At 41.1% G+C, this 19440-nt stretch overlaps 1 protein-coding gene across 1 annotated transcript; it reads right to left on the minus strand.

Annotated features, from left to right (window-relative positions):
* Positions 1–277: 277 nt before the first annotated feature.
* LOC116715531 (sodium/myo-inositol cotransporter-like) lies at positions 278–18463 on the minus strand. Its single transcript, XM_032555974.1, has 7 exons — positions 13803–18463; positions 7845–7930; positions 6052–6214; positions 3217–4106; positions 2909–3104; positions 2328–2455; positions 278–2239 (listed from the first exon to the last, which is right to left on the minus strand). Exons 4-7 carry the CDS (start codon positions 3854–3856, stop codon positions 1032–1034), a joined length of 2172 nt encoding a protein of 723 aa, XP_032411865.1. The 5' UTR covers positions 3857–4106; positions 6052–6214; positions 7845–7930; positions 13803–18463; the 3' UTR covers positions 278–1031.
* Positions 18464–19440: the final 977 nt, after the last annotated feature.

Here is a 19440-nt window from a genome sequence, read left to right on the forward strand (position 1 = left end):
ATTTTCAGCAAATGGGTCTTGTTGTGTAAACGTCGACAAGTAACTTTCCATTTCAAATCTGTAAGTTTCCACTGGTGCAGGAAGGTGTCCTGTGATTGGCTGGTGGTGTTTAATTGATGGGTTTCTCTGACATCAATGGTTTGTGGTTGTTTTGTGGGTTTTTTTTTTTATATTTTAGATGGAAATTAAGAAAATCTTGAAAAGTAGGAAGGTTAAAAGTAAAAACAAAAGTGTGGTCAAGGATTAGAGTACCCAAATAAGTCAGTGCATGCCAACAGTGTGTTCACATCGATGCCATTTAGTCGGTCTCTGTCGGAACATCTGATCAAAAACCTTCAATATTTTCCATTTCCTCTGATTCACTGAACCCAGTCAAACTACTTATGTTCAAAATAAACAAAAAATTTTAAATTTCAGAGCCTGTACACTCAATAAAGTGTTAATTTCAGTCTTATTTTTATTGTGTTGGACATTCTGGAAAATATGTCAAAAGTTGTGAGCAATAGAAACAAAACATAAACTCATTTTAATAAAAACTACTCGTCTGGGTTACAGCTCACAATGATGTTTGACGATCAAGACATTCACACTTGCATCCATCAGTGTAGGTTTTACAGTAAATATCGTAAGGATCATCAGATTTTACATTTGTTCTTAGAAAATTACACAGTACCTGAATGAAATTGCTTTTACAATGTGTACAGAAAATCTTTAAAAATAGATGATTTGCTTTAGCTGTGATCTGTAAGAGCAACGCACATTACTGTTGTTAGACGCATGTGACAAAATATAAAGCGCTGGTGGTGTCTGGCCGGCTGCCAGCACTCCAAGATGTACAGCAACCAACTATAGTCAATAATCATGATAGAGAAGCATTTAAAAAAGTTTTGAGTATGACTTGGAAGTATTAATATCTGAAGTGGTGTAAGTGCACTATATGCCACAACATGGTGTCATAAAATTACAGCAAATTCAGGGAGATAAGGAATAAATTTAGGAGCAGTACCTCGTTTTAAGAGAGTTTTTGCTGTCTATAAGGAGAAATACAAATAAAGAAAGATCCCAATCACACAAATCAATACCAGTGCTGTGTTTAGTAGGATTCTGGTTCTGGGAGGTTCGTAAAGAAGCTTATTTACAATCCTCTCCTGCTCCTGAGCTGTAATGACCCGACTCTGCGAAGACTTCTTCCGGCGGCCACAAATACCCCCACAAACTTTCGCAGAGTCTCCTCCTTCCCCCAAACGGCACTCCTTCCCCTCTTCCACATCCTTCACTTCTCTCCCATCTCCCTCGCCCTCCAGCATAGGCTCAGCTATCAGATTATACGAGTCATTCTGTAGTGATGACCGGACTGGGATTATGTTCCCATTGGCTGATTGAGTGTTTTCATCTCTACCATCAGTGCTCCTAAGCTTCGTTTGGTGGCTATGGAGCGTTTCTTCACCAACAACACCACCTCCATTTTCAGTCGCGTTTGTTTTGTTAAGGTTTTCTTCACCTTGATCTATTGCTAGTGTGTTAAACTTCATTCTCTGCCTTAAGCCCCACAGAGTGGTAGTTCTGATTAGCTGTTTTTCCGGCGGAGGCGTGCAGAGACTCACGACGACAGTCGTTATAGCTGATACCCAAAACAAGATGGCCGCCACATACATGAAATGGATTTGTTTGATGAAGGACGGCCGCTCATCCGGCTGGCCGCAGTACGGTTCTCTGTAAACTACAGCTAAGAGTAACCGCAGAGCGCCAAGAGCAGAGCCTACCACTCCACCCCAAAAGGCACCGGTCTCGTTGCAGCGCTGCCACAGAACACCAAGCAGGAATAGCGCCGCCACAGGGGGCGTTAAATAATCAGACACCTCTTGGATATAATAAAACATCTGTCCCCCTTGCATTTCGATGACAACCGGCACCCAAGCAATACTGAGGGCCACCATAAGGATGACAAAAAGCCTGCCGGTTATCACCAGCTCCTTGGGCGACGCGTCCTTTCGCAGCATTTTGTAAATGTCCAGCGTGAATATGGTGCTCGCAGAGTTGAAGATAGAGTCCAAGTCGCTCATCAAAGCAGCAATCATGGCCGCCATCATCAAGCCGCGAAGACCGACGGGCATCACCGACATGACAAGGCGAGGGTACGCCACGTTGCTGCAGCCGGCGGCAGAACCGCACACCTGCATGCAGTGGTCTGGGCCGATGCACGCCAACTGGTCAGTAAATAAGACCCTGGAAATCATCCCTGGAATTAAGATAAACACACACAGGAGGTTATGGATGATTCAAGCAGTTGGGATTTAGTTCATCAAAATGCAATAAGATGTCTCTACCTGGCATGACCATGACAAACATGGGGAGAGTTTTGAGAAAACCTGCCATGATGGTCGACCCTTTGGCATGAACAATGTTCTTTGCGGCCAGAACTCGTTGTACGATCACCTGATCTGCACACCAGTACCTGAAATGCATGTTTTGAAGTTGTTTAATAGGGAAGCAACATTTGAAAAAGCAAACAAATCATCCATTTTTTGGTAAACTAGAAGTCAAATCAAGCAAGCACTGACTCTGGTTTAACACAAGAAATCACTGGTAAAATAAATCACAAAACATGGCAAACAGTTTTCTTTTTTATACACTCTGGCTTTCATAGAGTGCCAGTATAAATAAAATCATTTACACATAATCTCCAGATATCATCTGCATTTTAGGTCTCATGAACAAATTAAGACTTGGATTAGTTGGTTTTTTAAAGCTGGCTCAGTGTAATGAGTTAGAAGGCAGAAACTACAGGCGACGCTTAATTCTGCTTCAGTTGCTCATTGGGGTTGGATTGTGATTTAATAACAGTTAAAGTTAGACTGTTTTTGAGAAGTTTGTGGTATAGGAATTAAATGTAAGAGAGAAAAAGTACCAGATTGAGGCAGGTGTCTGACCCAGCAAGAAACCAGGCCAGGGCAGATCTGGATCTTTTGGGCCTCTCAGGATTTTCAGAGCATTTGCTTTTGGGTGGAGATGATGCTTACAGGATTCAGAATATGTCAGATTAGGTGAAGACAGAAGAATGGCAGTGATGTTAGGACTGGCCTGCATGTACTTTTCTTTTAGCCCTAAAACGGACAAAAGAAGCCAAGCATTAGCATCCATCACTTTAGCTGTAAATTGATAAAACAAAACAAAAAAAAAAGTATAACTCTGTGGACAAAGTGACAGAAGCAAAACCTTCAAGGCCTCCGACTTTGGCGAAGCCGATGCCCGTCAGACAGAGCGCTCCGACGATCATCATAATTGCTTGGACTGTGTCTGTGTAGATGACAGCGACCAGACCTCCAGTGACCGTCAGCGCAGCTGTCATGACGATGAGGACGATGATGGAAACATAAAGGTTCCACCCTAAGGATTCCTGGATGAACAAGGCACCCGAATAGAGGTCCACAGACAACTTGGTGAAGATGTAAAGCACCAGAGTCAAAGCCGCAAAATACACTTTCAGGCGCTTCCCTCCGAATCGCTTGGACAGGTACTCTGGCATGGTGTAGACTTGACAGTGAATGTATACAGGGATGAACACCCAGCCCAGTAACTGAAGCAGCAGTAGAGCGTTGAATTCCCACGCAGCCACGCTAAACCCGCTAGCGGCCCCTGACCCGGCGAGTCCAATGAAATGCTCAGTTCCAATGTTGCTGACGAAGAGAGACGCTCCCACGGCGAACCAGTTCATGGAGCGACCAGCCAGGAAGTAGCCGCTCACCGTGCCTCGGTTGGATTTTCGCATTGCCGCGAAGCCGATCCCCAGCACCACGATGAAGTAAATTACGATAACAACAACGTCTGCTGCTTCCATGGTGGCATTGGTAGCCATGGTTGAAGACTTCTTAGATCGCTTAGATGACCTATCTTTTGAGCCAATCTGACAAAGTTTTGATCTGCATTTACAAAAACAATGACCTAAGATATAATTTTCCGAATCACATGTAAGAATCTGATTTTGTAATTAACTTCTGAGCTTTAGTAGTTAATGGCTCGCTTTGGAAAGTCGGCGTGGCTTAACATTTATCAGCTCACAGAAAGGTTGGTGGATGGTTTTATCAAATCAGGAGAAAGTTCACATCCTGCAAGAAAATACAAACACGATTGAATAGTGTTTAGTAGGATTGCGTAGACCTAAGCATTGCACCAAACATTTCACTCTAAACCTATAAAGTGGTCTGAATCAATAGTTCAATAGGCTTTTCTTTGAACTTTGACTGGTTTCTCACTCATCTTACTACCAGTGGCATCGTATCGTGCAGCTTATGCTAAAATAAACCACACAGCATGCAGCGACCAGCCAGGAAGGCTCCGTGATGGCATAGTTACTTTGAAAAAGTAACTTAGTTAAATTACTCATTACTTGATTTGGAAAGTAACTAAGATAGAATACCAGTAACTAAAAAAGTTACTGGTAATCTATTGAAAGTCATACTTCAATATGACTTTGAAAACACCCACATCAAAAATATGTAGTTAAATAAACCACATTATAGCTGTTAATTTTTTACTTTGCGACTCTACAAACTGAAATGCCATAGCCAAAAGCCCAAAGGACCACAAATAGTTGATTACACAAAAGTGTGACTCTTTGAAATCATAATATGAACACGTTGGAGTTGCTGCTCTGCTGTTTGAAAGAGCTGTGGAAGAAAGATCAAAAGAAGTCAACTGAAAGTGAAAACCCTGTGGTTTGTCAAATAAGATTACACCAGATTATTAGCATCTGGTTTTCCTGCAGATGGGCACAAGCTGCAGTCTCAACGCAAATCTAACTTCAACAGAACTAAAACCAAACATGAATGAATTGCTGTGTGTTATCTAGTGACATTTTGGTATCTTAGTACAAAAATGTTAAAGGGTTTACCTTAGCTAATTACCTCAACTCTAAGTGATCCTTCTTGAATTTACCGGCTAAAAACAAAATTGTTTATTTAGGTCTGGAGCTTTAGAAGCGCAAAGTCGACGGGAAACAACCTCAGGTTTGTAAATGGCATCCTGCTACAGGAAATGCTACAAGGTGGACATACTCTCCATAAGAGATAATTTGTAGAAAATCAAGTTAACTGGGCAGGAATATGTACTGAAATGAAAGTGCACATTCAGAAATTTTCCGCAGTTCTGGAAAATTTCGGAGTGAATTTTCCAGGAATAAGTTTCCGCATTTGCAAACGTGGGCTCTAATTACAGCAACACCCGAGCGTTTACTCAGCTGTGAAGGTTTTCAGTGGCTACTGTCGACAGTTCTCAGATGGCCGTGCATGAGAATGAGTGTTTGATTTCCACGCTGCAGCGAAGCTCAGAGCAATGTTCGGAAGACTTTAACGGCAAAAGTCTTGAAATAAAAAGGTGCGACACGTTTCTAAAAATAAGCAGTTGTTTGCAATTGAAACACTTAGAAACTCAGGTCAGCAGTGCCAGCTTTATTTTGCTATATCAATCATCCACAACAACAGGGAATTTTGAAGTCATTTCCATGTCAAAATTCTGTTCTATCTTCTTGTATAGCCAGCTGTACTACACTAACTTTACACAACACAAACAACAGGTGGAGATTGTGATTTGACTGATTTATTGTCGTTTTCTAAAGCTGTACTACGTAAAACAAAAGTTAAGATATCAAGGAAGGATGCAACAAAGATGGGGATGATGGCATAATTCTAAAACGAAACAAAACTATCACAAAAAAAACCCCCAACAACATAAAAATAGAATAAATATTGTTGGGACTTCTTATGAGTTTTAACAAACTAAAAAACTTTGGAGTATTTTTATGACAAAACGCAATGCTTCTGCATATTATAATCAATGAAAATGGCCCATGTTGGGTTTTTCCAGCTTGAAGTTTCATTAACATCTACCAACTCACGGTTCTGATTAAAAGTGGCTATTTTGTCTCTTGTAACTTACAAGAGAATAGGTGCATATGTCACAGAAATGTAAGAATTATCTCAATGCATTCTGAAACTCTTCTAGGAGACCAAGAGGGAACTCACCAGCTGAATGCAACATATATATGAGACTTACCTTCGTTTCTTTTAACACATAGTTCACAGGTGGAGTGGTTGGAGCCCCTCTGCGCTGGGAACTGCCGGGTCCCTCAGGTTATTAGGAGACAGAGCTCCGCCCACAGCAGCAGCATCGTCACCTGAGTAGGCCGTGAGGATGGGGAGGGAGGAGACCCACGACGCTGCAAAACCCGAGAAAGCTCTCATTTATTTCTGTGGTCAGGAGAGTGAACGCAAACGGGAAACCCCTCATGACCTTCAGCCTACTAAAAATCACCGCAGCTGCTTTTAAACCGCTTCCTGAACAACAAGAAATCCGTCACCTGTTGTCCTCTATAAGTAAAATGTTGACGGGTGATTTAAACCACTAAAACAAAAGTTGATGTAGTGACATAAATATTTGTAGACACTGAAACATTGGTTAAATGTACATAAATTGAGTCGCTACTTACAGTTTTAAGTCAATATTAGAGGTGTGATTTCGCATCCCACACCTGGGCAAGAACTAATGCGCCCTCTAGTGTTAATTTTTTTTTTTTTACATATTTGTCGAGATTAGTTGTCCGCAGCTTCGTAAGTGGTTTACAACTTACATCCTGTCCATAATGTGACAGACAGACATAATGCTTCATATAAATTAAAAATACAAACACTTGATTATAAATTCACTGACCGGCTAACCCAGGCCTTTCTGTAAGATACTTTTCTTTTGCAAAATCTAGAGATCAGAGAGATTGTTTTGCTGTTATGTATATTTCATTCTTCTTTCAAGACATTTTGGCTGTTTTGTATATCATATATCTCCAAATTAGTCCTCGGATTAGCCTAAAATAAAATATTACAATGTTGTGCCCCATTAAAAACCATTAAAGATCTAATTTTTAAGCCCACAATTACGTTAGCCTGCACTAAAGCATTCTGATGAAATAAGATTACTGGCCACCAATAATTGATTTTCACATTTGACCACCAGGAGGCGCTGTGTCGCCGTTTTTCTTTTAATTTTGTTGGTGGTACTGGCCTAAAAATATTACCTGCTCAAAAACTCCAAGATAATATTAGTCAACAGGTTTGTAAAAGCAAATAATGTTTGCGAATTAACATTTCTCTTCCCTATATGTCCTTGATCACTTCATCTAGTAATCTCAATGTACAGTAGATTATTGCCGTTTCACAAGTTGGCCTGTAGATGGTGATAATCTCATGTTAAATGAAGAGAAATTATTTAGAATATTATTGTATCTGGGGCGTGTTTTTAAGATGATTTGGACTCTTTAAGGTCGATTATTTCAACAAAACTACAGTTTGAAAATGACTGAACCTTGGACTTGTGGACTGACTGGAAACTATAAGCCCATCCAGATGTGTGTGTGTGTGTGTTTTTTCTTCGTTTGTAGTTATTTCACTACAGGCTTCGAACATCTTGTCAAACGCCTGAAAAGAGAGGCAATGCTTATTTTTTTTTTCTTCACCCATCAAAAATTCATGGACATATTTTTTTTTGTTGTTGTGGTAAAAGCACTGAAATGAAATTTAAGGAAGTGGCAGTGTCAATCAAACGTGCAGAGACGACCTTCCCTGCTGAGAAAAACAAAAACAACGCATCACATTAAAAACAGTTGCATCCTTCAGCAACGCCGCAAGTCCTCAATGCTTCGGCTAGGATGATTGACAGACACAAACAGCTAAACACAACTCCGCTTATACTCTGAGCTGATAGCCGTGGACTTCAGACTAATAAGACGCCATATTATCGTTAAAGGAATAACAGGAAGATAAGGAGTTGATGGTAAAAAATGGTAAATTTCCTACCTGAGGGGGCGGGGGCAGGAGAGATTTCTTGAGAGAGAAGACCAGAAGCACCATTCTTCCGAACGGAGCTGTGGCTTGAGGAGTTGCTGGCGACAGCAGATGGCAAAGGGAATCAAAGGCAGACGGAAAAGGAAACAAAAAATATCACTCCCAACATGTTTATTGCCGTCAAGGAGAGAGTGTGTATGTGTGTAAATGTGAGCGTGAGCGGGAAGATTTCCCCGGGGTTAATGAAAAACCTGATTAAATTTGGGAAAAACAGGAAGAAATGTGGAAGCACCTACAGCCACTGGTTGAGAATGAGGTTGTACACCGTTTAGGATGTCACACAATAAAACAATTGACCTTTTAACCTTAGATTGAGAAATGGTATGCATACAGGCTATTTTATTTTATGCTACATCCAGCAATATCCTATACATTAGATAGCATATGAAAGATAGATTGTGACCAATTGTTATTTTCATCACTGACCCAAAAAGTACTGCTACTTGAGAATGTTACAGGAAACAGTCTTAAAACATGACACCTCCACCGCCGTGTCTCATGCTTGTAACCATACTTTTGCTTTTAAAAACAAAATGTGTCTCACTTAAACCATCAAGGGTTGTTTTTGGGATACATTTTTCATTAATGTGAAAATGTGGATGTTTAAGATTTCCCTGTTTCTCTAGAACAGCATTGCTACTTTCTAAATGTCATTACTGACGTTAAAGGGATATTTTGGTGGGGTTAAAGTTAGGAGTAAAAAAGAAAAGGTTCAGTGTAAAAGTTGGACTTTCTGTGTTTTATCTCAGCTGCTTTTCCCATAGGAACTATTCCAGACTCTCTCCTTCTAAATTAGCTCTTTCTTTAGTGGGCGGTGCCATTGATTGTCATCGCTGCTAACAGTGAAATAAGTCGTAAAAAATCTTTATAACCTTATGTCAGTACTACTGCATGAATGATGGCATTGTTGCCATGGTAAAATGTGTGAGAAAGCGTGAAGTGGACTGTACCGAGGAGACAGTAAGGGTATTTTGGTGTGGCGTGTTTGACAGAGAAGCTGGTGAAACACACACTCGCGGCTTTGTGACCTCAGCAAATAAAACCTCTGACAGACTGAGTCACTGTGGGACTCTCTCACAGTCTGAAGCAAAAGTGCGAGTCAGAAAATACTGAGACAGAAAATGAGCATCCAAAGAAATAAGACACTCAAACTTTTCTTCCCTTTACGGGAAAAGCAGAATTTACCCTTGACTTTATTTATGAATTCAATGCAAACATCCCAGAGATGGAGAGATGAGAAAAATCATGAACCTTTTTTTACTGTTTAAGTTTTAAAGGATAGTTCACACTTTGTCAAAGCAGGGTTATGTTGTGAGTTTATGAGCAGTTAATAACTTACAATAACTCAACATCTTTTGTTTTGCATAAACATGGATTTGCTGGTGTAGCTATTCTTCTTGGCTAATGCTAACCGCTAGTCGAACCTAAACGGATATCATCCAGTTTAAATAAACCTTTAAAGCTGGAGCAAACTCCGTCTTTCATTCAGGAAAAATATTTTTGACCATTTACAAATTTTGCATTTTGACAAACGTAAACTTTGCTGGTTTCACTGAGTTATCGCATATTTAAGTTACATCTAAATCTAAATGGATCTAAAAGAGAAAATAGATAGTGATGGGGCCCGCAGCAATACACGCTTCAGTTCTCCAACAGTCTCCAATAGCAACAGAAAAGTCTCTAGATTTGGTAGTAAGGGGCCTTTTTACTTTTGAAAACAGTTGCCCCCTGGAGGTAAGTTAGTGAACTGCAAATACACAAAGTATTTTGGTCTAGCTTCTAGTGTAACTATCTTGATGCACTTGAAATAAGACAAAACTAACTTACAAGTAACTTTTCAGCAATAAACAGGAGCTTGTTTTCAGTAAACAATTCTTGAATATTTATAAGAAACATACCAGGTCCAAGACGGTAAGTCTTGCTGGAAAGTTACTTGTAAATTAGTTTTGTCTTTTCTCGAGTGTACCAAGATATTTGTACTAGAAACTAGAGAAAAATACTTGGTAAAATGTAGTGTCTTTCTCTCAACAGAGACCCACATTTAAAAGCTATCCTTCAAGTGCTGACATAGAGAGGTCTAAGCAAGACACATGTCAAGAAAGAAAAAGAAAAATAGCCGCTTGCTTGATGCAGACAGGCTGCAGACTGCGTCAGTGTGGACAGGACCTCAGGTAGAGTGAGGAAATCTAAGCGCAGAAGGCACAAAGGATTATTGAATGACCTTGACCTTTCAGTTTCTCTCCAGGGCAGCACTTTATGACGAACCCTCCACACCACAGCCATCCATAAACCCACGTGGACATCGAAGAATCTTGGCAAACCATTGTCACTCAGCAGAGTCGCCTATTCCATGCGCAACGTAACCTGAAACTGTATGACGCGAGGAGAAAGCCGTTGATCACTTTTGCACAGCAACGCCTTTTTTCTTTGCTGGAAAACTTGATTTGGTCTTTTGTAAATTGAGGTTCGGGTTCATGGCTTAAGTGGAGGTCAGTTATTTTCTTCTCCAGGATCCTGTGGTTATTTCAGCAGGACATTTCTGGACGTCAATCTGCGCGACCTACAGCAGGGTGACTTCATAGACAAAGTGGATTTGATTGACTGCCCTGCCTGCAGGCATCACGTAGAGCAGCCACCCCAGAGGGTTGAGCCATGGAAATGTTGTCCTCAGCAAGTATGGATGCTTTCCCTTTGAACAACCACATCTGCAAAGACATTAAAGTCTTTCTTTTATATATATACAGTATGTGTGTATGTTCCTGTATCTGAAAACTCGCAGAGAAGGAAAGCAAACAGAGCGACAGGAAGCTTCGGTCTAACGTCTTCCGCTTTCTTCTGTTTCTGAAACACCTTCATTGTCCTTTCCCCACAGTTTCTCTCGGTTATTTTAAATATAGGCATCTTATCGTCTGGGGAGCATTCGATCCTATATCACACACACACACCCCGACTTCAACACACTTGCGCAAATATGCTGACAACCGAATGCCAGCGCAGCATTTTCTCCAAGAGCAAAGACAGAACTTGACAGATGGATGCGGGAGTATAAATCAAATCCTTCCTTTATTCTTGTCGTTTCTTTTGTTTTCTTCTGTAACCTCGCATATGAACCACTATTCAGAAATATTCCATATTATCTGAATGGGTTTGGTTTCGTATGTATAATGACGCAGTGCAAGAATCAGACTTTCTGGTGAAGAGTGACTCTCATATGGAAGTGAGCTGGATGTGGTGGAAGGGGTTGATGCCAAGAGTTGCGACCTGATGATCATTGGCGGTCTTGGCAACAACCAGAGGACCTATTGGCGACTCCAGCAGTGAGGGAAGCAGCTGATCTAAGGATGGAGGTATTAAGGGCTGAGTTGGTTCTGGGAGCATCTGAAACACTAAAGAGTTGAATTGTTGGCCCGTTTGTTTGGTGGCAGAAACAAAAACTGGTGTGGGAATTTAAGTTGATATCGAGAAAGTCCTGGAAAATGTATTGAGTACTTAGAAAGAGAAGACAAGGACATCCCACAGCCATCTTTGGTTAGGACTGAAGACTTGGACTGGAGGTGGAAAAAGTATTTTGAGGATCCGGTCACAATGTCCTAGCTAAAGGAGGCAGAGATAAAACTAACCATTTGTTAGTTTTAAAGCTATGCAGACGTTGCTAGAAAATCCTGAAAGAAACTGCGAAAGGCCTAAACTTTCCCACCCTGCGGCGTTTTTATTAGAAATGAGATTATCTGTAAAGTAATAAAATAAAAATCTAATTCCTGCTCTGAATCAATATAGTTTCAACGCAGCAGGCACTCCTCCGGTCCCTCCTGCCAGCGTCGGGTAGAAGCGAACATCTGCCTGTTTTTTATTTTAATTAGCCTAACTATTTGGAAGATAAAGGGCACTCAGGAGGAAAATTAATAGAGATAATGAAACATAGGAATAAAATATTCAACAAATCATTTTCGAATCTAAGGGGAAATCAAAGGGAGGATGCGGTTTGTAGTTTTAAAAAAGACAGAAAAAAAGGAGAACATTTCAAGAAAAAAAAGGTTGTTTTTCCAAATTAAAATGTACCAAGAAACTGAAAGCAGACGACATCCTGCAACCTGCAAGGCTAAGAGTGGATTCTGTGGTGCACAAAAAGTGGCAACGATCAGCAAAAGAGTAAAAGGAAGACTGGAGGAGGACTCGCTAACCCTCCACCCGGCCTCTGTCTGGTCTCTCTGTGGGGTTAATCCAGTCATTCCTGGGTCCTCGCAGTCATCTGGACAATCTGAGTGACGAAGGGCAGTCAGCTGCTGTATGCGAGCAAGCTGACCTCAGTGACAGTGAATGCGCGTGGACTCAAATAACCTCGGCGCGCTGCGAATATTTATGCTCTTTGAGGCACAGCGTAAATGCATCAGAGATTCAAGTTAAGCATGTCGACGAGCTTTTTCTACTAAAGCACCGTATTAATTAGTTTGTCGTCTGCAAGCGTTGATTAAAAACCAGGGGATTCGGCAGTCTGCGGGTCTGGTGCATGGAAGTTGTACGTTGACACGATGCCAAAATGGAAAAATATCAGCAATAAGCCAAGAGAATAAACTTTTGCTACCTACAGTCATATCCTCACTGTGTGAAGTTAAATCAGATGAAATTGATCTTGTTTTAGGTCAGTATGAATAGACAAAATTATTAGTAATTGATGTATTTGAAACCTATTATGCTTCCTTGAACAGGTTAAAATCCTTCCTAGATAATGACATTTTAGTTTGCTCAGTTCTGCCTAGTTAGAGTTATTTTTAGGGCCTCCTGTCACTTTAAATCCATGTTAGCTGCTGCTGGCCACGACCCCCCCCCGCCCGCAGCTCAATGTATACACTGGCACGTGAAAATGACAAAAAACAAATATGCAATTTTACAACTGTACGCCTTGGAAAAGCAGAAGTGGGGCCCCCTGCACAAATACCAAGAATGCAGAAAGTGGTTTCTGAACAACAAAACACTCGTCCTTTCCAGCAGCCATTGTACAGCACAGAGAGCAGTGACACCAAAAGCTGCTGGAGCGCCACTTGGGTTGCTAGGTGCTGATTTGTGACGTTACATTTTGGAGGTTTTGGAAATGGCTCATTTTCCAAACAACAACAACAACAACAACAAAACCCGTTAACTTATTACCAACAAAGAGCCTGGGCTGTTTTCAGAAGCAGTTAAAGCTCGAATGTGAAAAGTGTGATTTTTTCACACTTTAACGCAAGAACTGACATCATTAAAATAGATATATGACTGCCACAGATCTTTACGTCATAGTTAAATGTTTAGTTTTAGTAAGAATAATAAATACTAACGGTGCTTCATTCATTGTTACATTTGGAATGTAACTTCATAATAAACATATTGTTTCCACCACCAGCTGAGGCACTAATTACTGAATAACTACAGTCAAACTGAGGAAAGTCAGCCGCCTTTACACTATATGTGCCTTCACAGGGGTTCAGAATGGATGTTGGTGTATTTTATTTTATTTTTTATTTTTTGGTGTAGGCTTTTCTTCTCGGGAAACCTTTAAGTGCGGCACCTGCAGGAAAACGTCTCAGTGATTCACACTCCTTGGATGTTTGCAACTCCGCATTCAGAGCCTTAATGATTCATTACCGGCAAAACGCTGCAGCTGCAGAGAGCAGAGCGCTGAGGAAAAACATCCTCCGTCTCATCGCTGAAGTTATGTTTAGAACAGGTCCTCCGGTCATGGAGGCAAGTTGTTGAGGAGTTGCGAACCTCCAGCTGTGAGGGAGCCGAGACTGGTTTCACTGGGGGGGACGGGAGAGGAGAGGAGGGGCTTCCTGGTTGGATACTCGCAGCTTGGTCCGATGAGGGTTAGGAAGACATCTGCTCGGATGTGACCAGAGAGCAGTTTGTGAAATAAACCACAGGGAGACTCACCTTTATGTCCGCGTAATCTGCGGGAGCCGTTCTGACCGGGAATTGGCGTCACGAACTGGATTCCGTCATCCTCACCCTCCGTAATCACCTGACACAGCGGAGGGATGCTGCGACAGGTTGGAGCAGGCGCAGGCGCCGTTCCGCACACTTATTTATTTCGTACATAGCTAGAGGACGCGCGGCGCCGCGGCGGAGGAGGAGGAGACGTCCCAGGAGAACAGGGAGCTGTTCGGGTGGCACGGTTTGAATTTGAAAGGAGCTCGGGAGTTTCCGGCGCCCCCGGGCTCAGTTCGTCTTTTACTCGGATGTGTGGGAGACCCGAACCGTGGAATCTGTCAGAGAGACGCCGCAGTGGATCATTTAGCAGAAAATGGAACATAAAGCAAACATCAGTAAAAAAAAAAAAAAAGGGGCATAAATGCATGCCAGTGAAACTGTTTCTGCATAAGGAGAGAATAAAAAGTAAAAGAGCTGAAAAACCTTTTATTTTTTTGTATTCTGTAGCTTTCTAGAAGATAGCCAAAGCTTTGGGATCAAAATTGGCAGTTAACAGATGATAAAACTCAGCTGATTTCTCCCCCACCATTCTCATCAGATGCACTACAGCTGAAGAGAGGAGCAAACTCACAGCTGAAATCAAATCAAAAGGTTCAACAAAATTTTGGTTTGAAAGTTTGAACCTTTATGCAAAAAAGGTTTATTTTTTCCCCCCTTTAAAAATGCAGGATTTGTTATATTATGCATCTGAACTCATTTCTGCTGGAAGACTTGCTCTTCTTAAGAAGCTGTGTGACTAAAACGCAACATCAGTGAGCTGCTGTCTGATGTCTCTTCTGAAACTGATCAAATGGAAAACGCCTCCGCTTTAGATTCCACCTCGCTTTTAGCTTTGTTTGAGGAGAATTTGAGAATCCTCAATGATCATCTTCAGGGTTTTAAATGAGTTTTTGTTGCTTTCTTTTCTTCTTGATCTAACAGTATCGACCTTAACCAACCGCTTTGTAGGAAGACGGAGCGTGAGAGTCGCTTCCAAAATATCCTCATCGATTTTCCGTTGCAAGTGGTTCTCAGATATTTTCCACTCAGAAACACAGTTCAAAGCCACCTTAAAATAAATTGGGTTCTGGGAATCCAGAAACTTTTGTGTCCTCTCTCACTGGCTTGGCTCTTTTGCTGGAATGTAAAAGCCAAAAATATTCACCGCCTTACAATTCATTAACAGACTATAAATGGGGACGTATAAACGTTAAAAATCATTTGGTGAACTGGGCGATGCATGTATTTTCTGGCACTTAAAGTTTACTTTCCCAGATCACGCATGTTTACGTCTTGATAAGCTACAGGTGACCTTCTGGAAACTTGTGATTTACTTCACAGAAATGCCACAGTGCATTTGGGATCTGTCCTGTGTTCATGCTGTGATTTGTAACCAGGTACTCGACTCTTATAAGATTACTTTCTCTGGGTTTGAAGCTTTTGTGTATTTTATTTATTTATTTATTTTTTGTGAAATTACAAGTTGTATCCCTAAAATTCAGGCACTTTCTCAGAACATTAAGGTCGGTCTTACTGAGTTTCCTTTTGGAAAAAAAAAACATCACAGGGGACTTCCTGTAAGTTTACAGATAACTTTCCCAAACACGTACAGGGAATCTTACAAAATAACTTTTGGTATACAGGAAGTTATAGTTAATTGTTCTTTAACCTACAAAGTATTTTCTGGGAAAACTTAGGTTCTCTTTGGTCAAATTATCGAGCATCTTTCTGTAAATACTTCTATTCTATGCTAGAGTATTTCCAGAACCGGACTGTCTTGACGTTTTGCTGCCTAATTTCCATGAACTTATTGGTTAGTTGCACATTGCTGTTGCCGTTTACTATTTACAATACTTCAAGTTACATTGTGACTTTTGTGCTTCCCTTTTCCTGGCGCACAGGTGGCATGTTGAGAACCTTTTGCTTAGGATCGTTGCCTATGTCCACCTACGAGATGCCGTGGTAGTTCCTAAATCTAACCACATCATTTAGCTCTTATGGCAATGATGTAAACAGTCATATAACGTCATATAATTCATGCACAATGATCTGTGTTGTGCTTAAATGTCTAAGTATTTTCAAGAGCTCATTAATTCAGAGATAAAGTTTCATTATAACACACTGTTACGCCCGAAAACCTTCACAAGTTCCATTTTAAGAAACCCTACTTAAAAAAACAACAACATATGTATCTATTAAAGAGAGTCATTTGTACAGTTGCATAGATTTTCAATTCCTCTTGAAATTCGCACAATGAAAGTCAAAGTTACATCAGAATTCAGAAATACCTGGACGACATGTGCTTTAGTCGTATATAAAGGTTTGAGTCAGTGAATAAATAATTCACATCATGAAAATTGCTACAAACACGAGGCTAGTCAGGAGTAATAGAGCTGCCAGCACATTAACTGCAGACATGGAAAAGTAATAATAATAAAGTCTCCAGCTTGAGTTTCAGTTCATAAAATAAAGATTTATATGTTGACTTAATCAACGGGAAGCAGGAGAAACGGTGTCTGAGAGCAGAAGCTCGGAGATCTAATAAACCGGCTTCCTGTGCAGAGAGATTATAAAAGCGTTTCTTGATGAGTCGACGTTGCCTGTAAATTTACCGTAGAAGGGAAATAATGGTTAGGATAAAAAGCTATATTTGAAAAAAACAACAACAACCCTCCCCCCCCTAAAATTCTGCCACCATTGAGGTTGACATTGCAATTTCAACTTCAGTTCTGACTAGCAGTATTTCTCTGATGCGCACAACCCCAGTCCCCAGCTGTGTAAGATATTTTTCCTGATCACCTTTATGCTCACAAACAACCCCAGAAGTTGTTTGGATGGTCTGCGAATTCTAAACTGCTGCGGCATAAACTGTGCTGCCAGAGGGTTTGGTTGTTACGTCACTTTACCAATAAAGTAATCTCTTTCTGTTTACAGAAATCTGTGAAATCCACAAATATGGATTCACCTATTCGCAGATTGTTTTAAGGAAACCCGACCCACAGAAAATTAGTCTTTTCACTGATTTTTTTTTTTAAGCAGAGATTATGTAAAATATTTGAAAGAAACTACAGCTTTGGAAGTTGAAATCTATTCCTAATCCTAATTGGCTGGCGTTTGCAAAGCTGCCAATCCTGGAGCACCATTTATTTTCCTTGGCGCTGATTGGCTGGAGCCCCGAGAGCGGCGATAAAGGAGACTGTAGATATTAGCTTCTGCAGTTGAGCTAAAATGGCTTTCAATTTGTGTATTAATGCATGCTTAGGTATAATTCATGTTTGCATTTTTAAAAACAGCCGTTTTTAGAAGGGGTCTCAAACACGCCCACAGGACCACAACTACCCACGGCTGTGGTACCGAACCCCGGTCCCCAGGGGTCCACCTGGTAGCCGAGGAGTGTTGCAGGCTTCCAGTCTATGCATTTGCCCATACATGTAATTAGTTAAATCATTTATTCTCCTTAAAAAGCTATGCAGAAGCCAAATGGGATTTATTCCTCTTTCATAATTTCAAAAATACTTAAGGTCTCCTGAATTGCTGTTACGATTTTAGGCCAACCATTACAAACAAGCTGTGGTTAATAACACTGATAAATTGGTAATATGTGCCGTGGCTACAGAGGGACGGCCAGCAAAATCCTAAAATTCACCAAAGGTTTTAAAGATTGCTAAAATAAGACACGGGGAACTTTGACCCAGTGGAATCCGCGCAGCTGGCAATTTCTATTTACATTGCGTAATTTAAAGTGCGAGCCGTGTGTGTAATGAGGTGCAGTCTCTACGGGCTGGTAACGGTGTTTGAAGTGTGACATGTTTTCCCGCCGCCCCCGCCCCGCTCCACTTCCAGGGTTTGGATTACCACGAAATGCAGAGATTGATGGAGCTTCGACCCGCACTGACTCCGCGTCGTTTCTCACTATCCTGAGCTGTTTTTAAATTTGCCAATTTTACTCCAAGCCAGGTTCAGAAAGTTGAGGTTTCCCCCAACTTTTGATATGTGCAGCGTATCCCAGGTATTCATGGGGCCTGGGGACCAGAGCTGCCCAAGAACAGCTGAAATCTGAGTACTTAAGATTGGCTCAAAAAACTCTTACAACTGCCTATTTTAATAGTTCAAACACCAGATATAAATTAATATTCAATGATATACACAGTGGAAACTGTCTTAGCACAACAACAGAAGCTAGCTAACATTTACAGACTTCCTTATCGCAGGGCGGATCAGCCAATCACGGACAAGCAAAGTGAATGGATCTTATGGATTGGCTGCTTTTGAAACACCAGCCAATAGCGCGTCAAGTAGCGTTTCGTCCAGGTATTTCACCTTCCCAAGCTGCATTTTTCTCTCAAGCGTTTTAGATTTGCTCTTCTCTGTTTTGGGTCAAGTTCTACAGAGAAAAATCTGCAAATACGGAACTACAAACTGGCCGAGAGATTCTTTGTAAAACTCGAGATGAATCTCAACAACCAAAGATAGGCAACATTAAAGTAGTTACATTTCGTCTGCTTGTCCCAGAGTCAAATGATTCACGAGTCCTTCAGAGCATGTAGAGGACATTTTTGGTCCATTTAGATCCGAGTTCTCTTGAACCAGCAGCCCTTTTCTGACCACAGATTCCGAATCGGCCATTACTTATAAGTTCTCACTTCTTCCTACCCCATTTTGAGCATGATATGTTAACTGAAACAAAAAATCTATATTTTCTCTTCTTTTTTATGCACTTCTTGTTACTGTGCACTATTTTATTTTTATATTTGTATCATGTTCGAATAAAAATATTTCTAAATACTTCCTCCGTCGTGTTCACGCCTATCGGCCATCTCTGAGTTTTAGTTTACCACAAGCCTGTGATGCGAGGCAGTGTTTGCAGTTGGTGCTGGCTCGTCTTTCAGTGAGCGTCTCCCTGGCCGAGCGCCACAGATGGAGGCGGAGAGCGATGACGCCGCTTTATTTGTGTATACATGAGAGGATGTAGTGGCTGGCGGAGAGACGCAGCAGTGCCACGCTGTAGAGGCGCAGCGTTGGAGGACTGGTGTGTCTGCTTTGGAGGATTTCTATCTGGTCATCAATAACTCAGTCCCACTTTCTCCTTTTAGGGTGTTTTGATAGAGCGCAAGACGTAGAGGTCATCTGGGTCGTCATTCGGCCCCAAAATAATCACACTACCGCCGACTTGTTTGACTCTAGATATGATATCCGTTTTCTGAAATGCCACCTTCAGACAAGCCGTCCAAAAAGATCCAATTTTGTCTCATCAGTCCACAAAATATCTTGGGGATCACGAAGGCGGTTTTGGTTAAATATAAGGTGGGCATTTGGACGCCATTTTTGTCTCTTACTTATTGTTCGATCATTAATTCTGATGTTAATGAAGACAAAGTGAGGCGTGCAAAGTTTTTGGTTATTATTTGACCTCCTGGAGTAGTTTTCCTCGGTCGGCCATTTTTTAAATTCTAGCTGGGTTCACTACTGTTTCAAGTTCTCTCCTTTAGTGAACAATGCTTCCAAGTGTGCTTCTCTAGATTCCTAAAGGCGTAGAAATGTCTTTTTAAGCCTTCCCAGAATGATAAATATTTCTCAGTATGTTTCTCAGTAGTTCTCGAAT

The sequence above is a fragment of the Xiphophorus hellerii genome, chromosome 24 (genome assembly GCF_003331165.1).
Source record: "Xiphophorus hellerii strain 12219 chromosome 24, Xiphophorus_hellerii-4.1, whole genome shotgun sequence".
NCBI classification, from domain to species: Eukaryota; Metazoa; Chordata; class Actinopteri; order Cyprinodontiformes; family Poeciliidae; genus Xiphophorus; species Xiphophorus hellerii.

What these genes read in the sequence shown, in the direction of transcription:
- LOC116715531 (XM_032555974.1), bottom strand. Translation starts at nt 3,856, where the DNA reads ATGGCTACCAATGCCACCATGGAAGCAGCAGACGTTGTTGTTATCGTA. An exon ending in CAAAGTCGGAGGCCTTGAAG is followed by an intron (nt 3,105 to 3,216) that starts GTTTTGCTTCTG and finishes TGTCCGTTTTAG; the next exon opens with GGCTAAAAGAAAAGTACATG. An exon ending in GTTTGTCATGGTCATGCCAG is followed by an intron (nt 2,240 to 2,327) that starts GTAGAGACATCT and finishes TCTTAATTCCAG; the next exon opens with GGATGATTTCCAGGGTCTTA.